General features: G+C 38.2%; 1 protein-coding gene across 2 annotated transcripts in view; it reads right to left on the bottom strand.

The window, feature by feature from the left end:
• Positions 1-24,336, bottom strand: part of LOC126203809 (anoctamin-5-like) — a 288,957-nt gene that overhangs the window by 99,286 nt on the left and 165,335 nt on the right. For both annotated transcript variants that reach the window (XM_049938177.1, XM_049938176.1), the window contains exons 10-11: positions 15,415-15,576; positions 7,977-8,120 (exon numbers count right to left, since the gene is read on the bottom strand). In XM_049938177.1, coding sequence (XP_049794134.1) covers positions 7,977-8,120; positions 15,415-15,576 — 306 coding nt within the window. The remainder of the gene's footprint in view (positions 1-7,976; positions 8,121-15,414; positions 15,577-24,336) is intronic.

The following is a 24,336-nucleotide window of genomic DNA, read 5'->3' as shown; positions in this document are numbered from 1 at the left end:
TCATACAGAAACACATAAAACAGGTTTACTGTACAACTTTAAAATACCCTCATGTCCAATCTAATTTCACTGCAGTATATAGTGAGTGAGTTAGTATATCTGAGGAGAGTGGTATCATCCAGCAGGATTTATGCTGAGCAAATGGGGATAAAAGTCTGCCACCTTGAGCTACCACCTGGTGGCACTAAGGTCAACTTCTAGTTGCGTGGCAAGGGCTAGCTGCACACACCATGAACCATGCACACTGTTTATCAATTTCGCCCATAAGGTAATTATGTCAGGTGAGATGCGCATGTGCAAGAGCTCCTTAAATCATGCACAACTGAAGGTGTGCTCATGATTCTAATGCCAAGTTTCATGGAGTCTAGAGAAGTAGTAACATGGTGGATTTAAGTGCCACTATCTGTCAGACTGCAGCATCTATGTTACATTTAACAGCATTCAAACAAATATAACCAATAAATTTGCAATGTGTCGAAAATTATGGTGATCACATGCTCTTGTGCTCTTACACAGCAGCCACCACTGGAGCCAAACATATATAGTATTGCATTCCTGTGCAGCTTCAGAAATGCTTCAGCATGAGCATCATCAACTACTAACTTAACAAACTGGTTGTGTTGTAATATCTGCCCTTGAGCAGAGTGCAATTCTGCAGATGAAAAGCAGTTTTGTAGATGAATCAGTTCTAATTGCATTTCCAAAGGCACAGTATATGGTGCAGCAGAAATTGGGCATGCTAAGTAGTTTTAATTCTACAGGTCTTTACACCTGGTCTGAAAAGATTGACAGAGTTTCACAATATTTTGTTGATAAGCTCCAAAGCATGAGTCTGAAAATAATTGTAGCAATGAAAGGTCTTCAAAAATTTAGGTTTCCTGTAGCAATCTGCCCGTCAAAGAGATTTAGTTTTTTCAAGAATTCACTGATTCTATCATATGTGTCAATTTCTTTGGGTGAAAAATTTAATTGATTTATGAGTACTGTGATAGCAGTGAGAAAGACCAGGTTTGAAATCCATTTGTCATCACTGAGTGCTGGTTGCATCTCTCCTTTCATTTCCATAAATAGGGCAATTTCCTTCCAAGTAGCAAAAAATGTGGTGAGAGCTTTGTTTCTACTAAGGCTTCATGCTGCACAATGATAGGGTACATCACCATACGTTGCTTCCAGGTCTTGCAACAAAATTTTGATTTGGCCATGATGCCTTATAAAATTTACACATTGTACCATCACCTTCATCACACTGCCATAACACATACTTTCTGCACAAAGTGCATCCTAGGGGATAAAACAGTGTAAACTTAATACACTTTTCCCAAATTTGGTTTTGGTTTTTTCTTTCATATGAGAAACAAAACCTTTCTGACCTCCAGACTTCTATGGTGCTCCATCTGTTCCCATAGAACAGAGCCTGTCCTGTGGCAAACATGTTTTCAGTGGTTCATGTACCATCTAAAATATATCACAACCTGTGATTGTATAATCCATAGGCATAACATCTAATAGTTCATTCAAAACTTATACTTCCAAGTGAACAAGCAGCACAAATATTGCAAGCTGTGTATACTTTGTTACACTGATTGTTTCATCAAGTTTTAATGAATAAGCATCAAAATTCTGATGTTTCTCCTCAGTTAGTTTTCCACATCTATGCCCATATATCAGACCCAATGAGAAATTGTTTTTCTGTAGAGGCAAACTTCTTCACATTTCTTTACCTTTCATACTGTTAACACACTCTAAAACAGAACTGGCCATAGTGGCTTTACGTTTCATACTGTTAACACACTCTAAAACAGAACTGGCCATAGTGTGCCAAACTGCATGCTAGTTAGATGTGTGGGCCATATGTGGGACGAGGCTCAGCCTGTCTCAGGTTGCTCGGAAGTACCCAGTATAGCGCAACTTTTCATTTAGTATTGAGGTGTGGAATTTTTTGTTCAGCATAACTCTCTTCAGTTTGGCAGAATTGTGGTGTCAGTTTACCTTCTGCTATTTGTTCATGGTATGAAGGACATTCACAGATCCAATGGTATGTTTCCACAAAAAGAGGCAGTCTAGCAATGTATCATAACAAGCCCTTAAAAATGATCTGAATGACAGGAGAGAGGGATAAGATTTCTTATTATCTATTATACAGTGGCGTTATCAACAGTTACTGAAGATCTGCTATGAAACGACATTACAAAATTATGCAGAAAGAATTTAAAAATTTAATTGACAATGAAAGAACAAAAAACAGCAACAATTGACAGGCGAGATTCTATGTTCTGCACAACAAGAACCACTTTGTGCTAAACTAGCTGGTATGGAACACATGAAGAAATTGGTGGTACAAATAGCAACATTTCTGAAGTCACACACATTATTCCATTGTCAGTTTTAACAGTTTTCAAAAGAAATAAATGACGAGTATGGAGACTTTATATATTACAGCAAAGTATGCTGGCTAAGTCAAGGGACATGGCCTGAACGATTTATTTTTTAATTGCTATTGCTGAATTTATGAAGGAAAAAAAAGTGCAGGAACAAAAATTAGAACATCTGGAATGGATATCAGTCCACACATTTTAAGTGGACTTTTCTGCACACTACACACTATAAGCACTGCAAGGTGAGAAATTACATATTTCTCATTTGATGGGGATGCATTTAAAAAGAAAATCACATTGTAGAAGAGACAAATTCTGACACACTCCTGTTGGTTTTCCACATCCAACGCCAACATCTCAGACCTGACTAAGCTTACTAGAAAACACAAGGTTTGAAGAATTTATTGTGACCTTAAAACAATTAGAAGGGTAGTTTTCTAAAAGTTTTGAGGACACTGCCAATCTTAAATTTGTTTCTGATTTGTTTTTGAGACCATTTTTCAATTCGGTGGAAAGTGCCCCAGTGCCTGTGCTGATATAACTGACTAATCTGCAATGTAATTCCCATTTTTAACAAAAATCTTTTTATCTCTTTTTGATTGTTAAGATACGTAAGTACCAATTAAATGGCAACCTGATGGGGGAAACCTGTGAAATTGCATGCATCTGTCCATATGCTCACCCTCACTCCTTGCCACAGGGATCATATCTCTGTGGAAGATCCAAATGCAAGACCTGCTTAGTCCACCCACCCAGCACTTCTTACTCCAGTCATGTCACAAGCTTATGCTACTCTGATAGAAGCCAATACACCTATGAAAGCAGCCACGTCAAATGTGCACCATTCCCCACCTGCCCCTATGATTGTGCATCACATGCCTAGTCTGTATACTTGCCACCCTCCCTCCCACATTCCTATCTGGAAAACCAGATGCCTCCTGCCAAACCACTAACCACCCATCCCTGATACCTCTACCCGCCTCCCATTTCCATGTCCCTCTACCCACCCCATCCAACACTAACCCCAACGCAACCAGTCCACCTGCCAAAATACATCACTGGAACTGTTAGCCAAGACAGTATCCAGCATGGGCATAGAGAGAGAGAGAGAGAGAGAGAGAGAGAGAGAGAGAGAGAGAGAGTTTTACTCTATCTTGTAAAAGTGTAGCTCCAAAAGATAGCAAGTTTTCTTTCTTTTTGTGTATGCCTATCAGCAACTCAATACTTTACCTTTCCGGATGTTATTTCAGAGAAAGACAAAGCATCTGAATGAAACTGAGGAGAAGTGGGACACTGAGAGGTGCGCTTACAGTGCTTGCAAGTTCAGGAAATAGGGAGAGATCATTGAGAAGTCATTCAGATAAAGAAATGTATGTTAATAATTTATCTAATGATACATACATATTACACCAACTCTTTGTATAAAATATCTATGTAATGTGTCCTTGAAGTCTTTCACAGTGGCATGCTTCAATAAAATCTTCTTGGTTTACAAACCGTGTCACTCTGAGTAAAATACTTGAGTTTTCAACAGTTGTCTCCACCATCATTATAAACAGTTAAAACTAATAACTGCTGGGGATGGCATGACATTCTTCTTATATAATGCAATGGCAATGTCTGAAATCTTCCAAAGAGGGCCCAAGTGACGCATGCATGGAAGCCAAGTTGGGCAACTGATAGCAGCTCCATCCTTACACAGGTCCAAGTGAGATCAGACACTGCCAGAGGCCAGTGCTATGTCCAAAACTGCCTATAAGTGCCAAGCCTCCATCCTTGCTTTTGTTCAGTGTCCAAAACCCATGACCATCCCTACTAAGTGTGCACCCCTGAACAATGTTAAAATTGTTGCTGTTCATTCTAATATCTCCAGCTTCTTTCATAACAGAATCCCAATATGAAGATGTTTGAATCAAAGCTCTCATATTTTCAAATTGTATTTTATTCCCATTTTCTAGGCAATGTTCAACACAGGCAATTTCTCAAGTTTCCTTTGTTTATTATGTTGCGAGTGTTCCACACAATGCTTAGCAACAGTACAAATGGTTTGACCTATGTAAATGCTATCACATTCACACGGGACACAATACACATCAGGAACTTGAAGGCCTATATTGTATTTAACAGGGTGTAACCTATCTCCTATCTTGGATATGGTGCCAGAACATTGGTCTTAGTCCACATCTCTTCAGCATGCACCCTATCTTGCTAGTTGTTGCTCTGCAGTATGGAAGGAATGCAATTGGCTTGACCTCTTTTGCAGCTTCATGAGGCATTTTTCATTGGTGACACCTGCTTTCTTGTGTACAAGGTGGTGAAAACTGTTGGTATCAAGTATGCGCCAGTATGCATAAATTTCCTGTAAATTGAATGCCCAAGCTCCTGCTTTCCACTCAACTAAAACATCCAGAACAGAAGCTTGCCATTCCTCCTCAAATCAGTAAATATAATGTTGGGACACACACCATTCATGTGGCTGAGGAACCACATTGCTTTTTCACCATGAGGCCATATCAAGAAGGTGTCGTTGACATACTGTAGGAAGCAAATTTGACATACTGTAGGAAGCAAAATGACCACTGTAAGTTTGGAGCTTTTTCTTCAAAGCTGTGCCATCTGTCATCTCATAATATTTGTTGCGGTAGAAGTAGTACATTGTCATTAAAGTACGGCAGAACAGCTTGACAATCTCAGGAGGAAACTGAAGGGACAAAAGATCCACTGGTCCAAAAGATCCAGTGTGTCTTCTGCTGGCACCCTTGTAAAAAGAGACACAACATCCAGGCTAACCATTACGTCATTTTGGCCTATCTTTATTTCCCTGTGGGTTTCAACACATGACTGCAAGTTAACAATATGATGTCCACAGTGCACCAGTTTTGGTGCTAATAACCCTGCCAGATGTTTTATCAGTCTGCAAGTGAGTGAGTGAACTGACTGTATCAGATATAGGCCTCAGAGGAACATCTTCTTTGTGTATCTTCAGAAATCCTTAAAACCTTGGAGATCCGGCAACTTGTGGCATTAATTTTTTTGTCACTTCTTTTCACATACCTGAGTTCCTGATTAACTTCCTCGTCGAAATGTCGCAGTTTGAAGACACCGTCACCTGGCTGGAAGCCCGAGAACTCTTCACCAGCTGTATACACCGGGAAAGCATACATTCACATTCCTTGTCTTTCTGAAGATGGTCTGTGTTGGATCATGACTAAGCTTCCAGTATGTGTACTGGCTAATACTGGGTTTCAGTGGCTTAGCTTTCACTGGGATATGGCTAGCAGTTAGTCTGATGTCCTCATCATGCGAGGAATACCTAATACAGTGCTCTGATCCTCTAACAACATCCAACATTGGCAGACATCAGGGGACTGGAGAAAAATTAAGGTCTTTACTCAGTGCTGCAACAGATCCATCACCAAGCTCTCGGATAGAAAGATTAACAACTGTTCTGTGTTTTTCTATTTTTTTATTTAATTAAAAAAAAAAATACTTGGAGCACTGCTGAGACATTATCTCGCACAAACTCATGTGCTGTTTTGGCTGCTGTGGTTACATCTACCACTTGAATAGTGACAAGATTAATGCCAGAAGTAAATGACAATCAAGTAGGGTTCTGGCATTAATATCAAGCTCATACTTCACCTGCCATTAGTCTTCTTCAAAATTCTGTCCACTGCAACAGTTCAAATATGGTGCCTGACTACAGGAAAGAGAGGACTTAGCTCCTTGTTCTGGCAGTGTTGAAAAAATGCTAAAGAACTCAACAGATCTGATATTTTCTTCTGCAGCTTTTCTAAACCGTGCCAGCAGTCAGTGATTTCAACTCCTGATAATGATGGCAGGGACAGCTATTGAAAGCTCGAGTGTTTTGTTTATAGTGACATGGGTTGCAAACCAAGAAGGTTCCATTAATATCTATGTAATGTAAGTAACAGAATATAATTTGTCATGGATATGGACACTGCAGTCATTTTGCATAACAAACTTCCTATTCTGTTGCATGCATGCCCTTAGAAACATCTTGCCCATATTACATGTGTAGTGGAATAGGAAAATATTTAATGAAAAGTATGATTCCAAACATGTCAAATAATGCAACACTACAACATGATGTTTACGTGAAGTTACATAGATGCAAAAGCTTGAATTGTAATGTTGTTGAATTACTGTACTGATGAGAATAAGTTGCCTTAAGATGCATTGTGGTCAATTAAGATGAGTTCTAATTAATTTATAGGTATACTGAACAACAAACTGAAAAATATTTCAAAAATAATACAAAAAAAGCCTAATTCTTCATTTACGGAATTTATACATAAAAAAGTGATAGTAATTACAAAACATCCAAATGTAAAGACATGAAATTTATCTTAGGAACAAAAGTCACACTGTATTTGTAAAATAATGAACATAAATAATTAAGACGTTGTTACTGATTTACATTTCACTTTAAAGTGAAAACTGTGAAACCTCAACATGCTAACTCTTTCAGAAAACTTGCAGTGATTTTGTATGGCCAAATTCCATTACCAGTTTTGCAAAAGCATTGAAATCGTCACTGAAAATTCAATTAACTTAAGTTTAAACGAGGCATAATGTAGCTTTGGAATTGTGGGAATCAATACAGGAATCCACAGCAGTATACATATTGTGTCAGCCTTGCCACAATTATTGTTTTGCTTAAATGTCTCTGAAAGTGCTGTAATTAGTCTAATGTTGTCTTCGCAATTGCTATGGGAGTGAAACACTGGGGTTGTAGTATAGTTCTAGATTCAGGACTTTCTATGTAGGTTTCCACAGGATAGTTTGTGTAGGAAAGATCTGCCAGTTCACTTCATTCAACGTCCTCCTTGGGTCCAACAAACCTATGACCATTTGTGCAGCCATCCTTTGTTAGACCTGTTTGGTACAAGTCTCTTCCACTTAAGCAACATTCTATCATGGGTCACATGCACATTTTATATCCAGACTCATTGCATTACCCCAGTATTCTAACAATGAACTGCAGTCTGTCAGCTGCTTTACTTACAACTGAGACTTTGTGATTGCTCAGTTTCAAGTCCCTACAAAGTGTTACATCCAGGTATTTGTAAGAGTGGCAATATTTTAAAGGTTAATACAAACTTACAGGATGTTTTCAACAACTTGATGTGTGTTTATCTGTGAATTCTTTGCTAAGTGAAAAAATTAACCAACACAAAATTTTTAATTCTTTGTTATGCTGAAGGGCACTCTACAACACAATGGATGAATGAATTTCCAAAACAGAGAAAAGAAAGGACATACCAACTCCAATAGAATCATGCTTAAACATACTGCAGTGTCAAAACCAAACTCTTGGTTTATGACAGCATTATTTGAGTTTACATCTTACATTTACTATCTACTACAGAACTTCCTTAAACAAAGGAAAAATAAAGATGGTGCACATGACAGCAATAAATGAAATAAATTGCATGTAGCATTTTCAATGGAGTTACTATGCTATGGTTATTATGTGGCTATGGCAATTTTACTCATATGATTTAATGACCTATTATTAATGATTTTTCAATTCTTTCGTGTAAAATTGGTGACACATAGAATTATAATATTCTGTACCTTAAAAAATGCTATGTATATGAGAGAAGCATAGAAGTTGATTGATTGGAAGACAAATATTTTAAATGTAATGCTCTTCTCATACTCTCCAGCTGTTCTGGGGTTTTCCAAGTTAGTGAGGACTCTTGATAACGATGTGTACACCTGCAACATAAATATTTAAAATAAGAAATAAAAAGATGTAAAAGCAAAATAAAAATTAAGTTAATAACTTCCACATTTTTGTACTGTATTAACTCTTGAATAATGGCTTGACAGTGATTTGGGCAGCCCAACAGACAGTATGGGAACATGCTCCCATTAGGTGACACCTCAAATTCAGCAACCGTGTCACTTGGTGGGGTTGTCTTCAGGTGCAAGTACCGATCATGGCAGAAATGTCATATGAGCAAACTGCAACAAATATTGTGACAGTGCAGCCAATTATAGTTCATTATGCTTAGACCTATTTTTAAATTTCTTTGAGCCTTGTAGTTATTGTAGGGATGGGCCTTTTCTACCTATTTTAATTCTTTAACTGGCAATAGTTTAAGAATTTTGGGTTGGTGTTTGGTGGTGAGTTCTTGTGACACAAAAAACAGTGCATAATTTCATAATATAAAATATATAATATATATAATAAAACCTAGTTTTCTACACACCTCAATGTTTGTGACATCATACCTCCTGAACGTACGATGATATACAGGGTGGAGGACAGGAAGTCCATGTTTTTCATTACTGAATAACTGAAACATGGTTTTATTTTTTTTTTAAATCTTGCATTCAAAAATACAGGGTGGGGCAAATGAAAGTGACTCAGAGAACAGAGTTCCAAGGTACAAAGAAACACAGCAGATGAAAATAAATACAGAAATAATCTGACTATAGTAGATGTTCAAAAACTAACTGTCTTCCAACAGGCTGGAGCAACTTCCCATACAGTCAGCCGAACCTTGGAGCACATTTACACAATCTTCAGGCCACCCAGGTCACATGATCTGTCAGTGTGCAATTACTTTGTGTGGGGAGCCCTCAAGTCTAAGGTGTATTGCAACAAGAACTGCAGCACAATTTTTCGGACAAGACTGCAGCAATCCCAGCAGTCCAGCCTCGATCTATCTTCAGCAACTTGCTGACTAGGGCCCAAAAGTGCACAGAGATGAATGGTGGTAACTTTCAATATCTGGTATAGTCAGGTTAGTAATATATTTCCTTTTGTTTACTATGCTTCTTTGTACTCTGGATCTCTGTTCACCATGCCAGTTTTACTTGTCCCACCCTGTAGTACTTTTATTGCATTTCTGAAATCTAAATATCTTAATTAGGTTCAGAAAATAATGTTGTTGAGATGATGTTCTTCTAGCCAGACACAAGTTTGGATCCTCTCCTGAAAGTTACACACGGATCTCTCCAACATTTCATTCAGTACAGCTTCAATTCCCTGATAAATGGAAATATTTAGAATATTGATTGTGCAGAGCTTTTTCATGTACACTCACAATTTCAAAGAGCCCACAAAAAAAAGAGACACATTTATAGACTGGGTGAGTGTGGTGCCAAAGGAACATAACCATATTGTGAAATGACGTCCTGTGAACATTTGTTGAATTCTTTCCATGGATGCTCTCGCCCTGTGAGCTGCAGCACCATCCTGTTGAAACCACATTTCTCTCATGTTCACTTGATGCATTTCAAATCCTGGATGAAGAAAGTTGTTTAACATTTTGATGTAGCATGCTAATGTCATAGTAACTGTGGTTTCTCTGTCTTCAAGAAAGTAAGGTCAAACAATCCCTATCTTGAAGATACCACACCACATTTTACTTTTGAGCTCTGGAGAAGTTTCTGGTGTAGTGCATGTGGGTTATCAGATGCCTAGTGCCAACATTTCTGTACATTAACATACCGATTCAGATGGAAATCAGCTTCATCAAATGGTTCAAATGGCTCTGAGCACTATGGGACTCAACATCTGAGGTCATAAGTCCCCTAGAACTTAGAACTACTTAAACCTAACTAACCTAAGGACATCACACACATCCATGCCCGAGGCAGGATTCGAACCTGCGACCGTAGCAGTCGCGCGGTTCCAGACTGTAGCGCCTAGAACCGCTCGGCCACTCCAAAATCAGCTTCATCACTCATAAGAGTGAGACATCTGCATTTTCCATTAAGAATAGCATCCATTATGCCAAAAAGTTTTCTGCACTGCACAAAATCTATCTCACTTAGCTGCTCGACAATCATTATTTTGTATGGGTGAAATCTCAGATCATTATGTAACATATGATGAAGCAAACAATGTGGCACACACAGCAATACAGCCTGTCACCTAACAGATAATGTTCTCACTCTATCTACATTTCCTGGAGTTCAAACTGAATGAGGAATACCAGATGGTTTGTTTTTCATAGAGTTACAGTACACCTAAATGCTGCCACCCCTCAGAGAACAGTGTTTCGATGTGAGACTGTATCTCAATGTCCAACACTAAACTTTTGACAGAAAAGACATCAAACTGTGACCACAGAATCTTTGTTTCTGAACTGTCTGACCATGAACACATAATCGTCTATGCTCCAACACTCCATAGCGACTGAACTTGCATTGTCTGAGTTGTCTGCCAATGGTTGCTGAGTTTAAAAACATGTGTTTCCTCTGCTCCATCCTGTACTTTTGCAATCACGTTCAGTAGTATATGTGGATACTATATGATGCATAATGCAGTGGTGGATACATATCAGGGGTGGGCACATGCCACCCCCACCCCCACCCCCTGCCTTGCAGGGCCACCTGCATTGCTGCCCGTGCCGCTCCCGCCAGTCAGCCTGCATGCTATTTATTCAATTCTTTCATCAGTCGACTCGACTGAATCGAGTTATCGGGTAGTTGCATTTTCCTATGTAGCATGCACATCCACATCATCATATTTTATACATTTCTGTCTGACACATAGAAAGCTAACACATACCTATGATAAAAGTTGTGGCCATTCTAGTGATCTCGATACGTTATTCTCTCTGGCAATTGTTTGAGAAAATTACTGAATATTCTACTGTTTTCTTGTACAGAGAACCTTTGATACACAGCGTTATACATATGGACTATTCACAGAATAGGAAGCCAGTTTACATTCAGAAGCAGAAATATTAAGACTGAAGAATGAATAAGTAAAAAGTCCTAGTTGTAGCAAGTGCAAGTGTGAAGATTAATGAAGGATGAGTGTGACCAGTTGATTGTGACGTATTAATAATAGTAATTCATAGTAACAAAAGTGCAGTAAATGATGCAGGCAAAAAGGCATACAAACGTCTCAAAAATGAGATCGACAGGAAGTGCAAAATGGTTAAGCAGGGATGGCTAGAGGACAAATGTAAGGATGTAGAGGCTTATCTCATGAGGGGTAAGATAGATACTGCCTACAGGAAAATTAAAGAGACTTTTGGAGAAAAGAGAACCACTTGTATGACTATCAAGAGCTCAGATGGAAACCCAGTTCTAAGCAAGGAAGGAAAAGCAGAAAGGCGGAAGGAGTATATAGAGGGTCTATACAATGGCGATGTACTTGAGGACAATATTATGGAAATGGAAGAGGATGTAGATGAAGATAAAATGGGAGATATGATATTGCGTGAAGAGTTTGACAGAGCACTGAAAGACCTGAGTCGAAACAAGGCCCCTGGAGCAGACAACATTCCATTAGAACTACTGACAGCCTTGGGAGAGCCAGTCGTGACAAAACTCTACCATCTGGTGAGCAAGATGTATGAGACAGGCGAAATACCCTCAGACTTCAAGAAGAATATAATGATTCCAATCCCAAAGAAAGCAGATGTTGACAGATGTGAAAATTACCAAACTATCAGTTTAATAAGTCACAGCTGCAAAATATTAATGCGAATTCTTTACAGACGAATGGAAAAACTGGTAGAAGCCAACCTCGGGAAAGATCAGTTTGGATTCCGCAGAAAAATTGGAACACGTGAGGCAATACTGACCCTATGACTTATCTTAGAAAATAGATTAAGGAAAGGCAATCCTACGTTTCTAGCATTTACAGACTTAGGGAAAGCTTTCAACAATGTTGACGGCAATACTCTCTTTCAAAGTCTCAAGTTGGCAGGGGTAAAATACAGGGAGCAAAAGGCTATTTACAATTTGTACAGAAACCAGATGGCAGTTATAAGAGTCGAGGGACATGAAATGGAAGTAGTGATTGGGAAGGGAGTGAGACAAGGTTGTAGCCTCTCCCCAATGTTATTCAATATGTATATTGAGCAAGCAGTAAACGAAACAAAAGAAAAATTCAGAGTAGGTATTAAAATCCATGGAGAAGAAATAAAAACTTTGAGGTTCGCCGATGACATTGTAATTCTGTCAGAGACAGCAAAGGTCTTGGAAGAGCAGTTGAACAGAATGGACAGTGTCTTGAAAGGAGGATATAAGATGAACATCAACAAAAGCAAAATGAGGATAATGGAATGTAGTCGAATTAAGTCGAGTGATGCTGAGGGAATTAGATTAGGAAATGAGACACTTAAAGTAGTAAATGAGTTTTGATATTTGGGGGGCAAAATAACTGATGATGGTCGAAGTAGAGAGGATATAAAATGTAGACTGGCAATGGCAGGGGAAGTGTTTCTGAAGAAGAGAAATTTGTTAATGTCGAGTATAGATTTAAGTGTCAGGAAGTGATTTCTGAAAGTATTTGTATGGAGTGTAGCCATGTATGGAAGTGAAACGTGGATGATAAATAGACAGAAGAATGCTGAAGATTAGATGGGTAGATCACATAACTAATGAGGAGGTATTGAATAGAATTGGGGAGAAGAGGAGCTTGTGACACAACTTGACTAGAAGAAGGGATCGGTTGGTAGGACATGTTCTGAGACATCGAGGAATCACCAATTTAGTATTGGAGGGTAGCATGGAGGGTAATAATCGTAGAGGGAGACCAAGAGACGAATACACTAAGCAGATTCAGAAGGATGTAGGTTGCAATATGTACTGGGAGATGATGAAGCTTGCACAGGATAGAGTAGCATGGAGAGCTGCAACAAACCAGTCTCGGGACTGAAGACCACAACAACAACAACAACAACAACAACAACAACAGTAACTTCTCAGTAAAAATATTGTTATGAGACTCCTAACAATATTTTTACTAATAATGTAACAACAGTTTCCCATATCTAACTCATAATATGAGCATAAAGGCCTTTAATGATCGTGAATCTATTACTGTCCTAGACCTGACTATCCTACTTTTCACATTCTGTACAAAATATTTGCTTGTCTACCTGCATCTATTGCTACAGCTGAAAGAAGTTTTTCAACATTGCAGCATACAAAGACATGGCTGAGGTTGACAATGAAGGAGGATCTACTTAATGGCTTAGCTCTGTTGAACACTCACCCTGATATTGATTGTCCTGTTAGCGATGTAATTAACCAATTTGCCAGGAAGAATAGGCACATAAAATTATTCATTTTAAGGAAGAGAACCACAATTGTAACTTTTTCTATATCAGAAGATGGCATTGTCTTGCATATGTGTATAATCAGTTTAAATAAAACTTTCTTAAATTTTGCAAGTGATTTGCTTATTTTTTTATTACGGTAAAAGTAAAGGTAGCTCAAGATATCTTTAGCACCCCCTCCTTGAGGTTTTTCTGTATCTGCCACTGGCATAATGTGTCATGACTAGAGTTAGTAGTAAAGAAGTAATAAAGTAAAACGTCTTGTCTGATGCTGAAGTTTTACTGCATGAACAGTGAAAATATAGTTTCCTTTCATTATGGGCTGAGGATGGCAAGGCAGACAGTTAGTACCATTGGGTCTTCAAGGCCTGTTCAGATGGAGTTTTAGTATATCATGGATTTTTGTGTGTTGGTGTACTGAGTTTTGAAGCCTTTGTCGAATATTTTGAATTTATTTCATCAAATTCATATACAAAATGCTTTAAAAGAACCTATCATTTTTTTCTGACAAATCTTGACTTAAAAGTAAAATGTGTATCACCATAGCATTGGCCAAACCAGTCTCTGTCAGTGAAAGTCTCACAAAACCTGACAAACTGATCTCTGGTGAGAGTTCTGGTAACACAACTTTTTGGTCAGGACTAGTTATATTACTCTTGCAAGGATGGAACCTGTTGATGTAGGAGAAGATGAGTTTGGCTTCAAAAGAAATATAGGAACATGAAAGGCAATACTGACTTTATGTCTTATCTTAAGAGACAGGTTGAAGAAAAGCTGACCTATATTTATAGCATTTGTACATTTAGAGAAAGCTTCTGACAATGTTGACTGGACTGTGGTCTTCAACATTTTAAAGATAGCAAGAACAAAATACAGGGAGTGAAAGGTTATTTGCAACTTGTATATAAAGTGATCTGCAGTTATAAGAGTCACAGAACATGACATGAAAAGAGTACCTGAGAAGGTAGTGAGACAAGTTTGCTAATGACATTGTAATTCTATCAGAGATGGCAAAGGGCTTGGAAGAGCAGTTGAACAGCATGGATAGCATCTTAAAAACAGGCTATAAGATGAACAGCAACAAATATAACACAACAGTAATGGAATGTAGTAGAATTAAATCAGGCGATGCTGAGGGATTCAGATTAGGAAGTGAGTTACAAAAAGAAATAAATGAATTTTGGGCAGTAAGGTAACTGATGATGGCCAATTTGGAGACAACATAAAATGCAGGCTGACATAACAAAAAGCATTTCTGAGAAAGTGGAATTTGTTAACATCTAATATAAATTTAAATATTAGGAAGTCTTTTATGAGGGTATTTATGTGAAGTGTGGCCTTTTATGGAAGTTAAAAGTGTATGATAAGCAGTTAAGACAAGAAGAGAATAGAAGGTTATGAAATGTGGTGCTACAGAAGAATTCAGTATTGAAGATTAGAGGATTACATCAGATAGCTGATGAGGAGGTACTGAATCAAACTGGGAAGAAAAGAAATTTATGGCACAACATGACTAGAAAAAAGGACTATTTTACAGGATGCATTCTGAGGCATCAAGGAACAGTCAATTTGTTAATTGAGGGAAGTGTGGAGATTACAATTCTAGAGGGAGACTTAGGTATGAATACAGTAAGCAGGTTCAAATGGATGTAGGTTTGAGTAGTTATTGAGAGATAAGAGTTTTGCAGAGGATATACTAGCACAGAGGGCTGCACCTAAACAGTCTGAAGACCACCACCACTGCCGCTGCCACCACCACCATCACCATACCACCATCACCACCACCACCACCACCACAACAACAACAACAAAACAGCATTATGCAACACACATACAACAACAACAAAACAACATTAAGTTAAGCACCTAGCTTACACTCATGCAATAATTGCAATCAGTTTAATACACTGTAGTAGTTTACATCTACACCTGCATGATTACTTTGCAATTCACACTTAAATGTTTCTCATTCTTACCTGTGTCAAAAGCATTATGACAACCAAATTTATAAGGGAGGCTGTAGCAGAAGTAATCAGTTTTGAGTATTTTTTTATGTAACCACCAGCAGCATAAATTGCTGTTACAACAGACAGTCTGTACACAATTACACCAAGAGTTGCAGTGACAGCCGCTGCTACCTGTAACAGATTAATGTGCATGTGATCATATAATTATAACAAAATACTTTAAACTGTACAAGATGGTGACATTTGTCATCAGCAGTATAAATATGTGCCTAGTGAAAGTAGTTCAACAAAGACAAATGTAATCTCATTTACTTAGAAGCAGGAGCTCTGATGGAGAGATCTGTAATCAAAAAAGGCAAAATATGCATCACCTTGTTAAAATAATTTCTTTCTTCAGTTACAGAAACATTATATCAAAGAGTGCAATAGGTACTTGTGCGTGGGTCAAGACAGCAACATACTATGAAGGCAGAAGATATTTGATTTCATCTCAGTATATAAAGTTGGCTATTATCAAACAACTGAGCTTTGCTTGTATACTACAAGACAGGCTGATTTTAATTATTCTCATGTCAGTAATACCCCAAAATGATAAGTTACATAATGTGGCATGAAATGATCCTTCTTATTTGGACCAAAGTTTTACTGCATCAATTGCATTTCCACTTGCTAGAATGAGCACATTTAATGATTTTATGATGGTACAAAGGTGTGTCATCACAATTATTATTACTATTTTGTGACTTTCAAATTGAGTATACTTGTATAATGACAAGCAGCAACTAAAACTCATTCTGAAAAATAAAATCATCTCATTGGGACTATGGGTGAAATCAAGAAATGCTAGGCAAGGAAGGTAATATTTATATCCATTATAGTGAAATGTCTAAAACTGTGCAAGATGAAGCAATTTATTACCAGCAGTATAAAAATGTGCTTCTTTATAGTGAAAGGAATTCAATCAAGACAAATGTAATCTCATTTACTTAGAAGTAGGTACTCATGTATGGATCAAGACAGCAACATACTACAAAGGAAGAAGATATTTGATTTCAACTGCATATGTAGAATTGCCTCTGGGTTGTCTAATTATGAAAAAACAGCTTTGTTTGTGTACGAGACAGACCGATTTTAACTATTCTCATGTCTGTAACATCTCAAAAAGACAGGTTACATATTGTGGCATGAAATGAACCTTATTTGGACCAAAGTTGTATTCAGTAATGACACTTCCAGATGTTAGAATGAATAGATTTAATGATGTCATGATGTTACAAAGGTGTGTCATCAAAATTATTATTTGTATTTTGTGATTCTCAAATTGGTTACACTTGTATTCTGACAAGTAACAACTAAACCTCATTTCTAAACACAAATCATTTCATTAAGACTGGTGAGTAAAATGCTGGTTCATCCAGCATAATACTGAGACACCCAGATCATTATGAAATTGAAGAAGAATTTGCAGATTCTTAAATCTTCTGTTGCTAAAAGAGCTGTGACCAGTAAGGACCTTTTGACAAGCGAACCATAAATGTGTTTCAGGAGATTATCTATATTAATTTTCTTCATGCAGCAACCAAAACCAATGTGATTTTTGTCCTTCACATCTCTGCATTCACAACTTGCAATGTCTGTTTTCTCTCAAGTATGTATTTCCTAAACAGCCATGGTTAATCATTGTCAAAGTAATATGATACTGGAAACTCATGGACGGATCACAGATAATGGAAAGAATAGACGTAATGACTCATCTTGTAGATGAGGACTTTAAAAGTCATTTGTGTAACACTTCATTTATGGGGTGAGTGGTTGCCTGTACTTCATACAAATAGTTATTGCATATAACCTCCTCGCAGCACTCCTCTTCATGAACCAGTGTTCTGCAGGTACTTCTTAGTTTATATGCCTACAATTTCTGCCACCAGTTAGTGACAATATATTAAATTCTTCATTCTATACTCATTTCTGATGCCTTTTGTTACAGCCATTTGGGTGAAATATGGGATCATATGGTGTTCTATTGATGATCCAAGCAACTTTTGAAAGTTTATCTTCTGTAATAGTTTTGAGCATGCCTTGTATCCAGACAATCAGTTTCTTTGTGCATCACATGACTGTTATGGTTCTTCTCATGTGGGTGTTTTATCACCTGTGTATATGGTCTTTGGAAGTGCCAATTCTCACAAGTAAATCTGTATACCATTTATATCTTCTGTATAGTTAACCATCACTGCAACCAGACAGAAGTGGAATGGATTTCATAGTATCACAGTTTCTCTCAGTAGTTATAATTTTCTTTAGACCATTAACAGTTTCAAAATATGAACTTTTATTTATAAAATCAATCTTTATTCAGATACAATTGTTTGATGCTAGTCCCCTTCAGCTTCTAAACACCTCTCCCAACAATATCCATTTGTATAGTGATATACTGAGAAATTTCAAACATTCACGAGTACCATGATAAACTCGTACTGTTATTCTAAATTGTAGGCTTGCACTTATTTATGGTTTAAATTTTTTTTTTGTGAACAGTTGGTCTATCCTCCTTCAAAACAACTGTTCTCTAATTTCATTGTACAATTACATGAGAAATAGAATTTTTGGATGCTTACAAAACTATATTTTTGTAAGTTACCAGTACAAGTGTTTTGGATACATAATTTATTTCATAACAAATCAGCGTTTGTGGCACACAGTTCTGGCAAAGAATACATCAACCCTGTACTTTATTATAAATAAAAGCAAATAAACATGCATTTTTTAGAATTTTTGGAAGGTAGCATGTCTTTTGCATAATCTATAAGTAGTTTGTAGTAAATCAGAACTTGTGATTTAGTTACTGTAGCAGATTTTCTGACCAACATATTGCCTTCCATCTAGTTTTTCCTTTATTAGGAGTAGCCCTATGTATTATCTGAATTTATCATAAATTAGCTCTGTTTTCGAGTTTGCTAACAACTACACACATCAAAAAAAGTTTTGCATCACCCTGGTTCCCAGAACTCCTGAAAATAAATGTTGACTGTGGATATTGTATCACAGACACAGTCCCTTTGAGTGTTCAGAAATGTCACTAAACCTGTCCATGCATGAGCAGCACCTGTTAGACAGAGGGGGTCCACCAGCCGATCAGTTCCAGCCATTCCACCAGGAAGGAGGTACACGGCTTGTGTTGTCTGTAGTTCAACCATGCCCAGATGGTCAATACCGTGGTTCAATCGTATCCACATTGTTACTTTGTGCCAGGATGGGTTCTCAGCAAGGGAAGTGTCCAGGCATCTCGGGGTGAATCAAAGCGATGTTGTTCGGACATGGAGGAGATACAGAGAGACAGAAACTGTCAATAACATGCCTCAGTCGAGCCGCCCAAGGGATACTACTGCAGTGGATGACCACTGCCTACAGATTATGGCTCGGAGGAACCCTGACAACAATGCCACCATATTGAATAACGCTTTTTGTGCAGCCACAGGATGTCATGTTATGAATCAAACTTTGCACAATAGACTGCATGATGCTCAACTTCACTCCCAACAAGGTCCATCTTTGCAACCACAACTCCATGCAGCGCAGAACAGATGGGCCCAAAAACACACTGAATGGACCGCTCAGGATTGGATCATGTTCTTTTCACCAATGAGTGCCGCATATGCCTTCAACCAGACAATTGTTGGAGACGTATTTGGAGGCAACCCGGTCAAGTTGAATGCCTCAGATACACTGTCCAGTGACTGCAGCAAGGTGGAGGTCCCTGCTGTTTTGGGGTGACATAATGTGGAGCCAACGTATGCTGCTGGTGGTTGGTGGTAAATCTAGGCATCCTGTACAGGGTGGACGGGGACAAGGGATGACTCATGGTGTGGTATTGATCCCCTAATCAACAAGTTTGAGATGCTGTCTTTCACTGCAGCTGAATCTGAGCCAGTGGCACTCACTTTGCCTGTTATGGGGAAACCTGTTCTGTCTGGTGTGAAGAGGATGCACATGCAAAAGTGTACGGGTCTACTAACCATCAGCAGTTCAGACATATGACGAATGATGGTACCCCTTAGGAAAATGGCAGGAAGGGGCAGGAAAGGACACCAGGTGCACTCAGTCTATATGCCTGGGGGCCTCATTCAACATACTGAAGAGGTGTTTCCAGCACCCACTGAGGTAACAGGGTGCAACCAACTGCAAATTGTGGTGCATGTTGGAACAAATGATGCCTGTCATCTGGGCTCTGACTTCATTCTTGGATCATTCCAGCAACTGACAGAGAAGGTTGAGAAGACCAGCCTTGCACATAGAGTTTCAATGAAGCTCACAATTTGCATCATTGTTCCGAGAACTGATCATGACCCTTTGGTTCTGGGTGTAGTGGAAGGGCTGCAAACTAGGTTCTGACTTCCTGGACTTGCACAATAGGGTTGAGAACTGTATGGTCCCCCTAAATGGGTCAGGTGTGCACTAAACATCAGAGGCTGCTACTCGCATAGCTAACTATGTGTGGGGTGCATCCGATCCAGACAACGATAGCTGTAGGAAATCCAGAAGTATCAGTGTATGATAGAAAGAAATGCCGAAAGCAGTGAGATCCTTGGGGAGAATTTAAATGTATATCAAAAATATAGGCACATGGGAAATAGATGGGGTGGATTTGTCACAATAGACAAGAAACTCAAGTTCATGAGGTAGAAATTGAAGCTGCATGTGAAATTGTTTGGGCAAGAGTCCTAATGGTAAACTGCTGAAGCATTTGCAAAAACGTGCCAGAGTTTGAAGTGCTCATGAAAAGCAGTGAAGATCACATCATACTAGGTACAGAAAGCTGGTTGAAACCTGAAATTGAAAGCAGTGAGATCCTTGGGGAGAATTTAAATGTATATCAAAAATATAGGCACATGGGAAATAGATGGGGTGGATTTGTCACAATAGACAAGAAACTCAAGTTCATGAGGTAGAAATTGAAGCTGCATGTGAAATTGTTTGGGCAAGAGTCAGTGTGAGGGGTAGGCATAAAACGATAATTGGATCCTTCTATCACTTACCAGACTCAACTCCTGATGTGACCAACAACTTTAGAGAAAACATCAGTTCACTTGTATGTAAGTTCCCCAATCATACTGTAATCATCAATGGAGACTTTAATCATCCAACAGTTAATTGGGAAAATTACAGTTTTGTTAGTGGTGGGTGTGATAAGACATCCTGTGAAACTTTACTAAATGCTTTCTCTGAAAACTTTTTGGAACAGATAGTTAGGAAGCCCACTCATGATGGTTTTTATATTGGACCTGATGGCAACAAATGGACTTTACATCTTTGACGATGTCCACATCAAAACTGGTATCATTGACATTGCATGGTTGTGCCAACAGTGAATACCAAAAGTACAAATAACAACTAAACTAAGTAGAAAGACATATATGTTCAGTAAACTAGATAAAATATCAGTAGTGTCAGTGTCAACAAGGGACTTGAAACTTTCAGCACAAGGCAGGAGCACGTAGAGGAACTCTGTCTCAAGATTAAGGGAATATTTGACCATACACTGGATAGCTATGTACTCAGTAGAACAGTTCATAATGGCAGGAAAACTCCATGGTATACAGTCACTGTAAATAACAGACATTACTGCATAATATGTGTAAAACAATGCGAAGGGCTATAGATAGAGAGATGCTGAATGAAATGTGGCTGTCAAGAGAGCAAGGTGTGCTGCCTTCAGTGACTACTGTAGCAGAATGTTGTCAAGTGATCTTTCACATAACCGAAAAAAATTATGGTCGCATGTAAAGACTGTTAGAGGCACCAAAGTTAGTGTCCAATCCCTAGTGAATGAGACAGTAACTGAAACTGAGTGTAGCAAAGCAAAAGCTGAAATGCTTAAGACCAGTTTCACATGTTCCTTTACAAAGGAAAAGCTAGGAGAATTTTCCCCAATTTAATCCTCGTACCACTGAAAAGGTGAATGAAATAAGTATTAGTGTCAGTGGTATTGAGAAACAGTTGAAATCGTCAAAATTGAACAAAACTCTATGGCTCAATGGAATCCCTGTCAAATTATATACTGGATTTGCTGCTGAGTTGGCTCATTTTTGCACTATAATCTATCAAAGACCCCTTGCACAAAAGACAGTGGCCAGTTCTTGGAAAAGGCACACATGACACCCGTCTACAAGAAGGGTACTAGAAGTGATCCACAAAACTATCATCCAATATCCTTGACATTAATTTGTTGTATAATCTTAAAACATATTCTGAGCACAAACATGATGAGATATCTTGAACAGAATGACCTCCTGAATGCCAACCAGCATGGATTTCGAAAACATTGATCATGTGAAACCCAACTTCCACCTTTCACACATGACATACTGAAAGCTTTGGATTAAGGCAATCAGGTAGGTGCTGTATTTATTGATTTCTGAAAAGCATTTAACCCAGTCTCACACCACAGTATGATCATATGGAGTGTCAAGTGAAATTTGTGACTGGATTGAGGTTTTCTTGGGAGGGAGGATGCAACATGATATCTTGGATGCAGAGTTATTGTCAGATGCAGAGGTAACATCAGGTGTTTGGGACCCTTGCTCCTTGCTGTTCATTCTGTACATTAATGACCATGCAGACAATATTAATAGTAAAATCAGGCTTTTTGCAGGTGATGCAATTATCTGTAATGAAGTACTATCGAAACAAGCTGTATAAATATTCTGTCAGATCTTGATAAGATTTTAAAGGGGTGCAGAGACTGGCAATTTGCTTCAAATGTTCAAAAATATAAAATCATGCACTTCACAAAACAAAAGAATGTAGTATCCTATGATTATAATACCAAGGAACTACTCTTGAAATCGGCAAACTCATAGAAATACCTGGGTGTAACACTGTAGGATCACATAGGCATAGTCATGAGTAAACCAGGTAGTAGACTTCAGTTTATTGGTAGAATACTGGTGAAGTGCAATCAATATATTAAGGAGATTGCTTACAAATCACTCATGCCACCAGTTCTAGAATATTGCTAAGTGTGTGGGACCTGTACCAAGTAGGACTAACAAGGGATTTTGAACGTATACAGAGAAGGGCAGCACAAATGGTCACAGGTTTGTTTAACCCATGGGAGAGTGTCACAGAGGTACTGAAGGACCTGAACTGGAAGATTCTTGAAGACTGATGAAAACTATCCCAAGAACATCTGTTAACAAAGTTTCATGAACTGGCTTTAAATGATTACTCTAGGAATACATTACAACCTCCTATGTATTGCTCGCATAGGGGTTGTGAGGATAAGATTCGAATAACTATGGCACACACAGAGGTATTCACAAAATCATACTACACTCACCTCATACATGAATGGAACAGGAGAAACCCTAATAACTGGTACAATGGGATGTACTCTCTGTCATGCACCTCATAGTGGTTTGCAGGCTATAGCTGTAGATGTATCTGTATATGCTGCTACTACTGGAAGTATCACTGGAAAGTCTCTTTTCATACAGTGTGATCCAACTCTGTCGAATTCTGCATAATGTCTTCCCTTTTCTGAAATATAGTCCTAATTAATTCTATGTATTCACAGTGAACAGTTTCTGGCTGGTGTGTGAATCTTCCTCTTTATAACATGAAAGTCACAATCACATGGCATGAAAGAGAATGCCCATGAACAAGGGAATAATGGTGTACCATTTCAAATTTCCTGGTAGTAATAAGGGTGGAGAAATCTAACAACACTGCTATTTTCGTTCTGACCAGGACACCAATCAGTGTTGTTTATGCAATAAACAATCCATATGTTCATTTGTCAATGTCTAGCCAGCAACTGGTTGTTTCTGCAGTTGTGGAAAAAATCAGCATGCACACTATATATGCATACAAATACAGAGAATGCACATATCATGATACCATTGTTTGTTACAACAATGAAAAATTAAGTTGGATACTTTTTGAAGAAGTACTCGGGAATTTGCAAAAATGCTTGCTTATGACTGTAGTAGTGGCCAGTGAATTGGTCTGCACCAACCTCCAGTATTTCTTCTAACACAGATGATATACTGTTCCTGCTTGAGTATAAACTTGGAGATGCTATTTCCTCAGGTGAAACAAATGTTCTAATGCTTCTAATGACAGTGTGCTTGATAGTGTAAACTTCAACACCCCTACAGGTTGATCCCCTTCATCCTGGGATCTGAGTGATTTGCCCTTTTTTTTTAAATATCCCACAACCTATCCCTCTCTCTTTCCTGCGGAAGGAACTAACAGTTCCAAAAGCTAGGACTGTGTCATCACTTTTACTTTTGTGTGTGTTTATTGGCAGTAGTAAACATCTTGCCTCACAAAACTAAAGATTGGCCAGAATTTGAGTCTCATAAGTTATTATTATCTTGGGTGAGTTTTCCTTTGATATGATTATCTGGATTCAAAGATTAAATTTACATGCATGGCAAGTAACAGTGTTCATTAGTCCTGCAACCTGCATGGCAAGTAGTAGTGTACTAGAAACAGGCCTCTGCTGTTACAACAGCAGGTAACTACTATCTTTCAAAAATTTCAGTGTGATCAAGTTAATATTCAGTTACCAATAGTACATAAGCAGCTGTTTGATAATTGTAGCTGAGGAGGCAGCAGCATTTTTCAAAATCATACCTTTCTTTCTAACTTACTAGTTTACATTTAGCTGGTGTAAGCACGAATAGTGTTAAGCCTTGTAGTGAAATTTTTGTCATGATATAGTTTCTGTGACTTGCTTGTCTTTTATTAATGTATTCCTTGAGTTGTATCACATCTGAAAGGCTGTCCTTCTTGATGGAATCTTCAGAATATGATCAATGGATGAATGAAAATTAACTGTAATCTGTTTGAAAGTATTTCCAAAAGAGCATTATCTCTGAAATTTGTAGCTAGCAGACCCCAAACTGTATTGTCAAGAGTTTCACC

This window comes from Schistocerca nitens, chromosome 9 (genome assembly GCF_023898315.1).
Source record: "Schistocerca nitens isolate TAMUIC-IGC-003100 chromosome 9, iqSchNite1.1, whole genome shotgun sequence".
NCBI classification, from domain to species: Eukaryota; Metazoa; Arthropoda; class Insecta; order Orthoptera; family Acrididae; genus Schistocerca; species Schistocerca nitens.
The sequence above is the reverse complement of the archived record's forward strand: the minus strand, read 5'-3'. Positions and strand labels throughout refer to the sequence as shown.